This window comes from Tympanuchus pallidicinctus, unplaced genomic scaffold (assembly GCF_026119805.1).
Source record: "Tympanuchus pallidicinctus isolate F22 unplaced genomic scaffold, pur_lepc_1.0 scaffold13, whole genome shotgun sequence".
Classification (NCBI taxonomy): domain Eukaryota; kingdom Metazoa; phylum Chordata; class Aves; order Galliformes; family Phasianidae; genus Tympanuchus; species Tympanuchus pallidicinctus.
This window is the reverse complement of record NW_026294648.1, coordinates 18,623,598-18,638,631: the sequence shown is the minus strand read 5'-3', so window position 1 is coordinate 18,638,631 and position 15,034 is coordinate 18,623,598. Positions and strand designations below refer to the sequence as shown.

Here is a 15,034-nt window from a genome sequence, read left to right as displayed (position 1 = left end):
TGCACAGTCTCCGTGTTTTTTGGGATTGCTGTGACCTGTGAGGTTGCCCCAGGGAAGCTGCACTGTGCCTTCCAGCGCTGCCTCAGGACCGAGTGAGTGCAGGCAGCTAGAAATGCCTGAGGAGTTGCAAACTCAAGTGGAAAATTTGGTGTTTGGGACAGACAAATAACACACATATCTTTCCTTAATTAAACCTTCATCTGGCCAGCCACTTCTTCTGCATGTCAGATGTCCTCTGGCCTGAGCCATGTGCAGAAGGGCAGAGCTGCCTGCAGGCCTTGGGGACAACACACAGGTTAGCCTGGGACAGGGGCTGCCTGCCAGCACTGCGGTCCTTTGCCCTGGGATATGTGCTGATGCTTCACCCTATAAGCCAATCAGGACCTTTCCAAGTGCAAAGATCTTTACACAGTAAGCTCTGGCACTGAGATATTCACTCCTGTCCGCAAGCATTCAAACTCCAGAAACTACAAGCGCACGTATTTTCAACCAGACAATGGCAGGGACCTATTGGTAATTGGAAGCCAGTTGCCCAGCTCAGTGTTTTTACGAAGTCAATTTTAGTAAATAAATTAAAATGCTACTACTTGTCATGCTGCCCCGACATGCACCAGCTTGCAGTTCTGTAAATCACCTCTCCCATCCCTGTGCCTTTTGTGCAGCAGCTTCCCATCAGATCTGGTGGGGCAGCAGCGCGGCACAGGGCACCGTGTGCCAGAAGCCACCAGGGAAAGGCTTTGGGCACACAGGTGAGTAAGGAGATGTGGCAGGCCTGGAGTTCTGTTGGGATCTGCCTGGGTTGTGCAAGGGCTGCAGAGACTCCTTGTGCTTTCCCAGCAGAACTTGGAAAAGGTTTTGTTGAATGTGGGAGATGGGGGAAGTGGCAGCAGGCACAGAAGACGCTGAGCTTCCCTGGGTCTGTGCTGTGCACCTGCTAAGGGCTGCTTTCTGTCCCCATCCTTGTTTCCAGCCACCCAGACTGAAAACCCCAAGGAGGACATTCAGGCTACTGAGTAGGTGAGAGGAAAATAGGAGGCTCAGCAATCTGCGCTCACCCATTTCCAGTATATAATCACAGCAATTGCATGGTCAACACTGTGTGTTATATTTTGGGATCTGGGGGTTGTTTCCAGCGTCTGCTTGCCAGCTGGACATCTCTCTGGCTCTGAGGGGCCATTGCAGGGCAAGGAGCAGATGATATTCCCAGTGCACTGTTGCAGCAGGGAGGAGAAGAGATACAATGCCTTTAGTCCTGGGATGGGTATAAACAGGAGTCTGCTGGAATGTGTTCAGAGCACTGCTTAATATTTTCAGCAGAGGATTCTGACTAGCTTAGTAGTCGGATGAGGAAGGCATCAAGGAAATGAGTTCAAGCCAGCTATTGCTGGGGATTCAGAGAGGGAATGAGTAGGAACTAAGCAAGGACAAAAGAAAAGGTTTTGAGTTTGATGGCTTTGTAAAAACTGATCTGTTTTGATTAGGAATCAAAAGGATAAATTCATCTGTAGCGATGTGACAACAATGACTGTGTGACAACGATATTGGATCAGCTAGCTTAATGAGTGTGCAAAGTAGCTTAATGAGCATGGATAAACCTTTCTACAGAAGCCAAAATCACACCAGTAGTGCAGCAGCCAGTGTTGGCCGTCTCCCCTTCCCAGGCTGTGCTGTCACAGTAGCTGCACTTTGCCATTCGCTGTCACACGTGTACCTGGGATGGAGGCAGGAGTCACCACCCGCACGCTGCTCTGTGTGTGAGGAGCTAGGCTGCGCTTTGTGATCTCATGCCTTCTTCCTGAGCAGCCCTTGGCTTATCATGGCACCGAGACGTGGGGTTTTGCCACGAACCTTCTTCCAAGTGCCATCCGCTGTGCACACCGTATCTCATCCCGACCTCCTTGGCTGACCCTTCCCTCGTCCTTGCTCTCTTCTCTCCGCAGGCTGGAGGCTGGCCGGGAGCACATCCTGCCCATTGACTATTACTTTCCACCTCAGAAGACGTGTTTGATCTGCGGCGATGAGGCGTCCGGGTGCCACTACGGAGCCCTGACCTGCGGGAGCTGCAAGGTGTTCTTCAAGCGGGCGGCTGAAGGTAACACGGAGGGAGGGGCGGCCACTCCACCTCCCAGTGCTGGGTTTCTCCAGTAAAGCAGCCTGACTCGCAGCTGCTGAGCTCTGCCACCTGCAGGGAGGTCATTAACGATGTGTGCTGAGGTGTTTGCTGCATCGTTCGGTTTTCATTCTGCTGAAAAAAAATCAGCAGCCTTACTTAATTTGTGAATCGCAGACAGAGGGTGGTGGTCAATGGCTCTGTGTCCAGGTGGAGGCCGGTAACAAGTGGTGTCCCCCAAGGGTCTGTCTTGGGACCGGTGCTATTTAACATCTTTATTAATGACATCGATGAGGGAATTGAGTGCACCCTCAGCAAGTTTGCTGACGACACCAAGCTGAGTGGTGCGGTTGATACGGTGGAAGGAAGGGATGCCATTCAGAGGGACCTCGACAGGCTGGAGGGCTGGGCTCGGGTGAACCTAATGAGGTTCAACACGGCAAAGTGCAAGGTTTTGCATTTGGGCCGGAAGAACCCCAGGCACCCGTACAGGCTGGGAGGAGTGGGCCTTGAGAGCAGCTCGGCAGAGAAGGACCTGGGGGTCCTGATAGACGAGAGACTGAACATGAGCCAGCAGTGCGCTCTGGCAGCTCGAAAGGCAAATGGGATCCTGGGCTCCATCAGGAGAGGGGTGGTCAGCAGGGAAAGGGAGGTGATCGTCCCTCTCTACTCGGCTCTTGTGAGGCCCCACCTGGAGTCCTGTGTCCAGGTGTGGAGCCCTCAGTACAAGAAAGACATGGAGATCTTGGAAAGGGTCCAGAGGAGGGCGACTAAGATGATGAGGGGGCTGGAGCACCTCCCCTATGAGGACAGGCTGAGGGAGTTGGGCTCGTTCAGCCTGGAGAAGAGAAGGCTGCGGGGTGACCTCATTGCAGCCTATCAATACCTGAAGGGAACCTACACCCAGGAGGGGAGTAAACTCTTCAGAAGGGCTGACAACAGCAGGACTAGGGGAAATGGATCCAAGTTGAAGGAGGAAAGATTTAGGTTGGATGTTAGGGGGAAGTTCTTTACAAGGAGAGCGGTTAGGGCCTGGAACGGGCTGCCCAGGGAGGTTGTGGATGCCCCGTCCTTGGACGGGTTCAAGGCCAGGTTGGACGGGGTCCTGGGCAACCTGATCTGAATGTGTGTGTTTGGTGTCCCTGCTGGGCAGGGGGGTTGGAACTACATGATCCTTGAGGTCCCTTCCAACCCGGGTGATTCTGTGATTCTGTGATTCTGTGATTCTGTGAATCTTCTGAGCCAAGGGGGCAGAGAGGAGAGTGGTGGGATGGAGTGTGGTGGATTTCTGAGGTCTCCTAAACCTAGGAGTTACTTAAATGTAAGGGAGAACCTTTGAGTATAAACAGACCTTGTTGCTACATGACTGTAAATCTATTTTACAGATTGCTCTCAGGAAATAACCAAACCATTTTGCACTTTGCATGGAGTCCTGTTTCCTTTCCTCCATCACCCATGCTGGGAGTGGCTCCTTGGAACTGCAGAGGACACTCGCATCCTATTGCCAAAATATGGCTGTCCAATAGAATTAATAGATAATGGTTGGCATTTTTCCCACATAAATCGTTTACAAATGTGTCTCTACACCAAATTTGTGCAAGGCCAAATGGATTAGCTGTGCATCCAGAGTAAATAACAGATGCTTGTTTAAGTCAGCAAGTAATTGTTGATTTATAGTAAGTGGAGACTTGGCTGTCTGTCAGATACACTGCTGAAGAAACATTCCTTGTCGGAGATATGCTGCAGCTCTGCTCCTCCTGCACAGAGTTCTGTCCTGCTCAGCACAGCACTGCATGGAGCAGGATGCAGGGGGAAAGCAGGCTGCAGCCTGCCCTGTTTGCACTGTTCTTAAACCATGCTCTGTGTCGTCATTCCCTTTCTTGTCTGTCTTGGATCATGAATTTTAAGAGCGTTTGCACCCCTTCCTGCTTTCTAAGACTTGAGGTGTTGCGGAAGGTTAAGGTGTGTTGTTGCTCTGGGGTCCAGCAGTGGTTGTGCTGGAGGGGGTCCTGGGGGTCCTGCCCCTGTACACAGAAAGCTGCAGGGAGGAGTGGGGGCTGCCTCCTGCTGGGGGCACTCACAGCAGCAGCACCTGGCTGCTCTTTGCAGCACATAAAAATGGAAAAGAAATCCTTTTGCAGGTTCAGATGCCAACTGCTTTTGTTCCAAGGGCAGGCTTCGGCCTGTGGCAGGCACAGAGCTGCTAGCTGATGTTCCATGAGCAAGATCCCCTGGCCTAGGAGCCAAGTGCCGAAATGTTTCCCTCTGGTCCCTCTATCAGGCAGAGGTCCCACTGTGTATCAGGGAGTGGATGTCCACTGATTTCAATGCAACTTCCATCATTTCCTTCAGAACAGACTTCTGTGTTGTTTTTATACGTGGCAGATCTCTACATGGAATAAACCCCTTTTCTGGGGATACTTTCTTTTTAAGGATGGCAAGTGATGAGTGCCTTATTTGCAAACATGGCACAGCGCTAGGGAAACAGAGGGGTGGCAGCTGTGGGGCAGCACCACTCTTCTGGGCTTGGGCTTCAAGCAGCAGAGGAAAGCACAGCGACAGCCTGGATAAATGGCAGCAGAAGATGAGGGAGCTGGGCAAGAGCAGGGAGCCACAGCTTGACAAACAGGGAGGCTGTGGCACCCAGCTCCTGTGGATAGCAGGGCTCAGTCCTGGGGCTGCAACTTCCCACGCAACTTCTTGCAGCTTTGTTCCTATCTGTGTGTCTTCCCTGCTTCTGTGGCTGTTTCCAGCTTCAGAAGTGGGGCAGGGAGGTGTTATGCAGGAGTACTGGAAGGTGGCTTATATGGGCTTAACACAGTCACAGGGAAAGTGCAGTACCACTCTATTTTGTGCCCAGTGGTCTTCAGCAAAACATGCAACGTAAATGCATTTTGCTTACTGAGTAATTAGATCTAAGGAGAGAGGCAGTTTATTTTACTCCAAGATACATGGGTAGCATCTTTATTTTGGGGAATGGACAGTAAATCAGACTTGTTTATAAATACTGAATGTTGCTGGTTACTTTCCGGCCAGATGTTGCTTAGTTAAATCTGAGTACCGTTGAAAGCTGATACTCGGTGTGTTCCTATGTCTTGCAGTCCATAAAATGAATTTCTGAAAACCTTTGGGCGCTTTTGGGGACGTTTTACAATGGCAAATTGGAAAGCTTCTCCAGTGCTTTTGTTTCCTTCCTGATTCTAGTGTCATTAGTTAGGAAAGGTCAGAAAAGCAGCGTGCTACAAACTGAAGAGCAGCACGAAGAGATCACCTTAGAGAGAACAGGGAATAGTTGGATACATAGGTTTTAGTTTCATCACGGCTCTTGGGGTAAAACAGTACTGGACTTATTTTGCAATAGTTCAAGGGTGTTTAATAAGACTTTATGGGCATGCACTGGCTTAGGGATTAGAGAAGTTTTAAAAGAAGAAGTTATAACATTGTTTTTCCTCTTGAAATACACTGAATCCAACCAACTCTTTGAGAAAGATTCTGGGAGAATGAGGGAAGGGAAGGGAAGGGAAGGGAAGGGAAGGGAAGGGAAGGGAAGGGAAGGGAAGGGAAGGGAAGGGAAGGGAAGGGAAGGGAAGGGAAGGGAAGGGAAGGGAAGGGAAGGGAAGGGAAGGGAAGGGAAGGGAAGGGAAGGGAAGGGAAGGGAAGGGAAGGGAAGGGAAGGGAAGGGAAGGGAAGGGAAGGGAAGGGAAGGGAAGGGAAGGGAAGGGAGTATTTTCCTGGTCTCCTTCTGTCAGCTGCTTTGATTCACAGCCTCTCTCAAGCCGTCCAGGTTAAATATAGACAAGCTCTAAAACCGCTGCTGCAGATTCTCCAGCTCTGATGTGGACTTTCCACACTTGCAGTCCTGATAGCCTCATGTTCTGTAGTCAGAAACGGCCTTCACCTCTCCCTGTCTGTCACCCTCTTTGGCTGGGGCTCAGAGCCCCACCAAGTTCTGCTGCACACTGCTGCCAGGCACAGCCTCAGCCCATGGCGGGCTCCTCCTCCTTCCTCCTTCACCTACAGAACCGAAGATTTGGTGAACAAGAGGCACATCCACCCCTGTGCAGATTTCATTTATCCTGACGCAAATAGGAGGGGCATCGCTCTGCACGATTCAGGTGGCTCTGTGAGCCTGAGGCTTTGGTCCTGGTACAGACAAGTGCTCCAAACACAACACACTTTGAAATCAATCACTATTAGAAAGAACAGAACTGAGTTTTTCTTCAGGTATTTCCCTCAGGAGTTCCTGCTGTACCATCCCATCCCATCCAGGAAAGGAGTTACTTTTCCATACTCTGCTCGCATCCCTGAGAAATGAGAACCTTCCTCATGCCCCCAGGACTGCAGGAGGGCTCATAGCCATCTTGGCCAGTGAAATAGCTGCCTCTGTGTGATACTGCAGGACTGTAATGGGAACTGTTGAGTCACGGCCCGAACCACTGATTGATCACTTGAGGCAAGCACTGAGCCATGAGAGCACACAGCCATGACAGCACAGGTGAAAGCAATTCACCTGTGTGACCAGAAGGGTTGGAGCCTGGCTGCACCTCTCCTGGACCCCATTTAAGGACTGCCACTGGGAAAGGATCTCTTTCTGGAGATCCCTCCCGTTGGAGTTTTTTTCTGCAAGCCTACGACACGGGTGCGCATTTCATTTAATTTCATTCATTTTGATTATCTCTTTCCACCATGATAATCTTTCTAGTTATACAACCTGTAAAATACCAGCCTAACCACGCCACTCTGCCAACTGTATATTTGTTGATTGTACAAGGACTGTGACTCCACAGGCTGCGTTCTTGATGGGACAGTGAGCTACATTAACAAACAAACAAACCCCAAATCAGATTTGGCAAATTTCCCAGAGGACTCAGAGCCAGGCTGCTCTGCAGTCTGTGGTCATTGCCTTTTGTGCACTGTGCATGTGTTGACCTGGCAAGGACTGGCCTGTCACCAGAGAAATGTATCAGAGCTAACAACAGTTTCTTGCCAGTTTTTGAGGTAGCTGTGAGTTGAAATGAACAGCTGTCATCACTGTATTTTACAATTATCTCTTCTCATTGCCAGTGATGTTATGCAAAGGATTTGGGTCCGCAATATTCTACGACACCATGATGTTACTGCCTCAGTGTCTGGTTTCTCGTGACCCTTTGAGTGTTCTTAACCTTAAAAGTCAATGGAAAAAGAAGAAGGTGGAAGGTGAAATCACAAGCCCTGCAGACATTTCTGCTGCTCTCCCCTTGCCATCCTAGCAGCTCAGTGCAGGGCTTCCCATGGGTGTCTGGCACCAGTGCCACTGGGTGACTGCTCTGCATGAGTCTGCTAGCCAGCAGCTTGTGTGAAGTCTGAAGCAAACTGATAGCTCTGCTCTAGTCTAGGAGCAGTCAGGCATGGCACTGTGTGGAGCTTGAGAGAGGCTAACTTCAGGTCAGCGTGAGTTAGAGCATCACGGATTTATCTTGTTGCCAAGGAGTCAAACAACTACACATCATTTAGCAACAATCCAATATCTCTTGCTGGATTTAAGCATCTTCAATTTTACCTTCTTAACTGTGCATAGTCCTAGAGCTGTTTGATTTTAAGGCTTGTCATTTAGCCTCATCTTGCAGCCCTCTTCTCACTGGACTGCCTCCTAAGTTCAGCTGTTACCTCCGCATGCTGATAGTTTGCCAGTGCCTGCAGCTTCCGTGCTTGCCTATCTGACTGGTGAATGTTCTCACTTGTAGACCACTGGTTTTGGCTCCCTGAAGGGCTTCCCTCCAGCTCTGCCAGCAGGCAGCCCCATGTAGAGCCTGCATACCTTCCAGGTCCCCTCAGGCTGCTGGAATCACAGCCCTGAGAGAAGGGAGCTGGAGGTCTGTGCTGCATCACAGTGGACGTTTTTGTTTTCTTCATTATTGTGGTAAATATGAATGAATATTAAGAAAACTACTTTGCAAAGGTAGTCTTTTAATAGTGGCTTATTATTAATTAATTACAGCAGCTCATGTCTGTGGCGAACACTGCTCAGTCCTGGCTGGAAAAGGAGCTGCCATGGGTGCTGCAGCAGCAGCCCTGGGCTCCCCATGGTGGGGAGAGGGGCAGGGGCTCGGGACGCTGCCTTAAGGGGGACAGTGACAGGATGTGGGCTCTGCTGGGTCATGGGTTCATGTTACCCATACCCAAACCATGTCCACCCTATGCATGGTTGGGATAGGAGTTATCCAGGCTCCCAGGTTTTGCAGTTAGGGAAAAGCATTCCTTTAAGTCCCCAGGCGTTAGGACAAGGCAAGCAAGCAGCTGATTCTCACACAAAGCAGAAGCAGATGCGTGAGCAGTCTTTCCATTACCATTTGTTTCCCTTTTGTTAATGGCTAACAGCTTAAAATAAACAGTGCCAGACTCAGTGTGTACAAATAACAGAAAATTGGTATGTGTCCCAAAGAGCTGATTCTGTGAACCAGGCAGTCGGCTCTCATCGTTTCACCACAAACACCGTGCTGTGACCATTGGGCAACATATTGGCTGGACTTCAATCTTGCATTCCCTGAGCCCACTGGCAGAGAAGCAAAACTGGTAGAGATCTCACAGTGTGCACACTGCTGTGCTTTGTGCTCCGGGTGCTGAGGCTCACTGCCTGTCGGCACCCAGTGTATCCCCATGTCCCCACCATGCCAGCAAGTGGCCTTGGGCTGGTGGCCTGCTGCTCTGCCTGTGGTCTGGGACAGCGTGGGGCCTGGCCCTGGGGTGTCCTTGTGGGGCGCAAGCTGCTGCTGTGCTTCCCAAGTGCAACTCATCAAGGGGAGCTTGACCTCTTGAAGATTTTGAGCTGTTATCATGGCAGCAATGCTGTAGTTTAGTCTAGGGAGGTGAGACAGGGCAGGGGAAGGAGCCAGGCAGGATGGTCATGCGGTGCTCCTGGCACTGCCTTGTGCCCTTGGCTGAGCTGTGAGGCATCCATGCTCTGCCCGGAGGTCCCAGCCCTGGCTGTTGGACAGCTTTTGGAGTTCTGATGGCCAATAGAGCCTACCAGTGTTGGGTGCTGCTGTGAGACAGGAATCCTGGAGGGAAAGGAGAGCAAAATCAGCTTCAGGCTCTCCATGCCAATGCCTGCAAAAGTAGAGCATCCATTCTTGTTTGATGCAAGCACATAAAGAGGTCAAGTGGAGAGAGGATGGCCTCAGCGCCCGGTTCCTATAGCATAAAAATAACTCCAAGTAACCCAGTTTCAGCTGAAGTTGTGTATTACTCACCGTCTTTGATGAACTGCTGAAAGGCAGGATGGTGCTTGTGTTCCGTGGGATTCTGTGCAAGCTGCTTCCGAGGCCTTTCTGAGTGCCCTTAGCACTGATAATGAGCAAAAGGGGGGGGAATAAGAGGAGGAGCTGATGAGAACAGTATTGAGAGGGTTTAGCAAGGTATCACGTGCTGTTGGTAATGCACTCTCTCTCCATTATTTCTGCAACCTTAACAGCTAAGGCACTGAGGATGGCATCATCAGTTGTTAATGGGAACAGTTCTTAGAAGTTCACGTGTACCCTGCTGTTCCAGCCCTTGGGCACAGCCCTGTGAGAGGAGGTTGTTGTGACACTGCGCCTTGCCATTACTTACATGTGATGCTGTGATCATTACTGGTTACAGGTACGGTTTTGCAGGCGGAGATTGATGGTGCCAGCCAGAAGATACAGATGTGCAGTTTCAGAGTCGTGGGCAGTGTAGGAGGGGTGGAAATTTCCGTGGGCTCCAGCATTGCCAAGATTGCAGAAAACAAATGATTTAATGATTTCTTGGAACCTGGAGAACAATGGTGAAGCAACAAATGATGCCAATAAGATTTATGAGTACTGTGTAGCTGGAAATTGGCCACTTCTTCTCTTTCTCATATGTTAAGACGTTGTGGAGGTGTGTGTGGGAGGTGGAGAGTCATTAAATAAGTGAACCAAAATCAGTGCAGTGTCAGAATGGTTACATTATTCAACCTCGTCCTTTCAATGAATATTTGATGAAATGAAATAGTATTTTAAGTGTAAAAAAAAAACCAAACCAAAACAAAAAAACACTTGCAGGATAATAAATAGCATTGAAACTCAATATAGCCTGATTTCCATTTAATCTGCTCCTACAGAATCTGTAAGGCATATGGCTTGCATTATGAGCCGAGCTGAGTTTGGAATGGCATGAAGAATATCAGACAAATCTTGATCCAGTGAACGTGTTCAGACTTGATACCAAAACAAATTAAGAGTCAGGAAGGGAAGTTCCTTCTTGGTACGTGTAGCAAATGGAGCAGTGAAGAAAATGAGATGAAATCTGGATTTCTGGTGGCTGCTGTCTAAGCACGTGAGAAGGTGAAGCTAAGATACATGCACAAAGTAGCTTCTTCTGATTCTCTTTAGCACCCTGGAAGGTGCTGCTGTGCAGGATCTCAGCAAACACAGCTCCAGTTTTCTCCTGATGGCTGCAAACGCAGTCCATAGGATACAGTTATTGGTGCCAACATGGCGAGACCCACAGCAGCAGAGCTCTGGGACAGCAGCTCCTTATGCTATGAGCTCCCCAGTACCAGTCTGTAAGCTGCAGGCAGCAAGCCCAATTAGCAGGAGTGGGCAGCATCAGAAGTAACTCATCCCCAAACAGCACTGCGAAGGGAATTGTGAGCAGAGAGGGAGCTGCCTTCCAGGGACTCAATTCTGCACACTGCAGAGATGTGCAGCGGTGCCTGAGCAGCTCAGTGGTCACCTGCAGCATTCTGAAGGCTCGTTGGAGGGAACGCTGCTGTCACTAAAGAAAAGAGCCAAGCAAGAGATGAAAGATGTGCAAACCAAACTAACTTTATCTTAGTTATGCTTTGTTAGGATTTAACTGTTATTTATTAATTAATTGGTAGTGGCAATGCTAAGTCATGGCCTGATGTAATGATGGAGCACCTGGTGGGAAGGCAGGGCCAATCCAGGGGAGCTCAGGTGTGTGCAATGCTGCTGAGTGACCAGGAGGGATGAAGCAAGGGATCCACCCCTTCCCAGCCCTCATTTAAGGGCTGGCAGTGGAGGTGAGGGTATCTTGCTGGAGATCCCTGCCTACCTGAGGTCTTCCAAATGTAAGCAGCTTTTTACCTTTGTTTCTGTGTCTGTGACTGCTGTTTTTGGGTTTGTGTTCATTTACCACAGCCAAAGACTTTGCTTCTCTGCTATTATCGCTGTACTTCCCATTACATAATAGCAGAAAGCAGTGCCAGCTGCTCGAAGCTCACTGGTGGCAGCGCTCTGCATGTAGGCAGCGTGCCTTGTGGGAATGGCTGTGCTCACTGTGCTGGCTGGGTGCTTTCCCTGCAGCATAGGAGGCTATCTCTGAGCACCGTGTGCTGCTGCCAGACTCTGGGCTGCAGAGCTGTGAGAAAGGAGAGGCGGTTCTGAGTGAAGCATCTCAGCACTGAGGTGCAAAACCAGCGTTGCTGTTGGCTGCCACGTGAGCCCAGTGGATGCTGAGTGATACTGAGACAACGAGAGCAAGTTTCTCTTTTTGAGTCTGGTCTGCTTGGTGCCCGCCACCCATCTGCCATTCCTTCTGGTGTTTCTAGGTAAGCAGAAGTACCTGTGTGCCAGCCGGAACGACTGCACCATTGACAAGTTCAGGAGGAAAAACTGCCCATCCTGCCGCCTGCGGAAGTGCTACGAGGCAGGGATGACTCTTGGAGGTACGTACGGATGGTGTCTGTTGGCTCCTGCTGTGTGGTTATGTGGGAGTGAGGCTGATGGACCATTGGGAGCTTCTGGAAACAGCTGCATGTTTCTACTACCCAAACATTAACTTCGTTATGTCTGTGTTTCAGTTTCAAGAAGTGTTCTTTTCCTTAATTTAAAACCTCATGATCTGAAATAATGTCTCAGCAACCGGGTGATTGGGTTCTCATCCAGACCAGAGCCTCTTCAAATAGCTTGCTCCCATTTTAATACAATTTTTCACAGGCAGAAGTAGGGAAAAGGATGCTTTTCTTTATAGAAATTCAGCCCCAGCATTTGAATGGGTGTTGTTGTAGCTCGTCTGTGTTCTCAATCATGTAGCTCTACAAAAACTGGCACAAAATCTGCCATTTTCTGTCCAAAACCTAGAATGTCAAATAGTTACGCTAGCGAGTGTCATGTTCCTGCAAATAGGCCCATTTTATTGCCTGTAATGTCAGTGTTGCCAAATAGAAGTTTCAGCGTGTCCTGGGCTCAATTTTCTTTCTTACTGCCTCAAAAGCGCGCAGAAATTCAAGGTGCTGCTCCCAGCACCACTGCATGGCTCAGCTTTGGGCTCATTTGCTGTGAGGATGGAAGTGGAAAATGCCCCAAGAAATGTGCTGGGGAGGAGAGACCGCAGAGCTGAGTGCAGGGGAAGCACAGCTCTCAAGTGAGATGCAGAGGATGGGAGGCTCAGCACAGCTGGCAGCCCTGCTGTGCCAGGCGTGTCAGCGTTGGGCCAGTGCTGCCGGGCTGTGCAGTTCTGCATAGAGCTGTGAGGATGCAGTGTTGGTGTGAACAATTTACTACTGGAAAAGTCCTGGCCTACAGCTCAGGCAGGAGCTCTGGTTTTAATGTTATTTCTCCCCAGGACTGTTCTTGCAGCTCTGCGTGCTCGCATTCAGCAGACAGGAACCCACCTGCTCCATCCGCGCTGACAGCAGTGGGAAATGACTCTGAAGCAGTGATGGAAGCTCAGCTCCTGGTAGGCAGGGCAGGCAGTGTGCTGCTCTCCTCCCAGTACTGCAGAAGCAGTGTGAGCACTGAACCCCTCCCTTCACTTTTTTTCCCCTCAATTTTTTCCCTGAGCTTTTCGGGTCACCCTGACCTGTTCTGCTCAGTCTGTTTCACATTTGGTTTGAATGTCAGCTTAAAGGCAATTGTTGCAAACATGCCTGCTCTGAGTTTGCCCGCAGTTATTTCTCCCACAGTGGAGAGCCACAGTGTTTGGAAATGCTTCCAAGCTCTCAACAGTTGGGTTTAACTGCTTGTTAATTAGTAGGCACTTGCAGGGTATAATAGAGCTGGGCATGGCCAGCAGAGCCGCAGCTCGGAGTATTTTAATGGTGGGAGGAAGTTGTGCTGAATGCCTTATTTAGGGCTGTCTGCTTTGACACAGAATGGCAATATTTTGAAGCATTTCGTTATTGATTGGGATCACCCTGATCTGAAAGCTGAAATCCGTTAAACAGAATCTTCTCTCTCAACCATCTCTGTAAAGCCAACGAGAGATGAAAGTCAAAAAATAAAAAGCCACCGAAGCAGCGCTGGTGCCAGCCTCGTTAGCTCAGTCCTCCTGGTGCACGGCTCTCTCTCTGTCCCTCCAGCACCTCTCTGTGCTGCAGTTCCAGGTACCTGCACAGATGTGCAGCTTTGCTCCTGCCCAAGCACACAGGACCAGCACTGCTGCACACGCAGGCATGTGGACGCCTTACCCTGCACAGCGTGCAGCTGCAGGGGCAGCAGGACTCGGCCGTAAGCTCCTCCTGCCCTTGGGCTGCTGGCGCATCTCAGCTGTGCTGCGTGAGGCCCCGGGCTGCTCCTGTTCCCAGCACTGCTGCTGCGTGGCTCCGTGATCCCAGCGCTGTGCTCTGTGCTGCTCCCATGCTGGGCAGAGCTCCACGCTGCCACCAGTCATCAGCCGCAGGGCTGGAGGCTGCTGTGAGACGTGCTGGTACCCTGTGGAAGCCCGAGGTGTGAGTCAGACCTGTACTTAGTCCCAGTTCAGCTCTGGTTACCACTGCCAAAATGCTCCTGTCTTACAAACGTTCAATCTTACTGCAAGCATTACTGGCACAGTGAGGTGCTAGCACGTTTTGCAGGCTGTTGTGGTGGTTACTTACACTCACCACTGTGACAGACGTTCCAGGTTTTTCATCCCACCTGTTCTGCGTTTCCGGCAACTGGATTCTTTTATTACAGGTTTGCTCGTCTGACTGAAAAACCACCTTTTACTGAATTTCTGCCCCCTGCAGTGTTTTTTTTTTTTTTGGCTGAGACATAATAACCCCTTAGCCTTCTTCACAGCTATCTAGATAACATTCATTATGTTTTTATGCCAGAGAATATTGCCTATTTTTATTATTTATGTGCCTTTTGAAGTTTGCCATCACCTCGTTGTATTGCAAACACCCCTTTCCCGTATCAGCAGCACCAGTGATAAGAGCAGTGCTGAGGTGCTCCCCAGGTCAATATTTTCTCCTCTGTGAATGGGGACCTTGTCAGTCCTGCAGCCACTGAGCTGCACTGGTGCTCAGCTTTGTGTTTCTCCATCAGCTTTCTGGGGAGTGCAGGATGTTTCTCTGGGTACCTGCTCCCTGGGAAGCAGGCAGAGCTTAGCAGACCTGCTTGGTGATCAGTCCTTAAGGCTCATTGTTACGTTTCCATCTCTGCATTGCCCTATAATTGGCAGAAACGTTTCATTTTCTTTCTGGAATGAATGTAAACATGCACTAGAATGGGTTAAGAGCAACCCTCATAAGGGCAGCCCTGTTCGGTGTCATTTCAACATTTGTAATTACTTTTGAGAGGTATTACCTGGGCGATTCAAAGTGATTTCAGCAGTAACAAATTGACTTTATGTCATTTTAGTTGGTTTGGTTTGTTGGTTTTTCTTTATTTTTAATTTATGTGGGCCAGGCTAAGTCAGATCTCTTATATGGCTCTACTATGCCGGTGCTATTGTAATTATCAACTAAAATTATCCAAATTTAAAACTGCGCCAGAAAGAATAGTGGCAGGATTGACGGGATGGCGTTTTGGTGAGATCTGTGTTGGTTGCTGCTGCTCTGCCCAAAGCTGAAGTTGGATAACAGTGCCTGGAGCTGCCGAGACCTCCAGGACCTGCCTGGAGAAAGGCGCTCTGCCCCCTGGCCCAGCGCTTGTGAGAAGCGAGTGCTGGTAATGCAGAGCTCCTCAGCCAATTCTCCAGCAAGTCCTGGCTGAG

General features: G+C 49.8%; 1 protein-coding gene across 2 annotated transcripts in view; it reads left to right on the top strand.

The window, feature by feature from the left end:
• AR (androgen receptor) overlaps positions 1 to 15,034 on the top strand; it is a 45,281-nt gene that overhangs the window by 17,184 nt on the left and 13,063 nt on the right. For both annotated transcript variants that reach the window (XM_052673529.1, XM_052673530.1), the window contains exons 2-3: positions 1,941 to 2,092; positions 11,664 to 11,780. In XM_052673529.1, the coding sequence (XP_052529489.1) occupies positions 1,941 to 2,092; positions 11,664 to 11,780 (269 nt within the window). The remainder of the gene's footprint in view (positions 1 to 1,940; positions 2,093 to 11,663; positions 11,781 to 15,034) is intronic.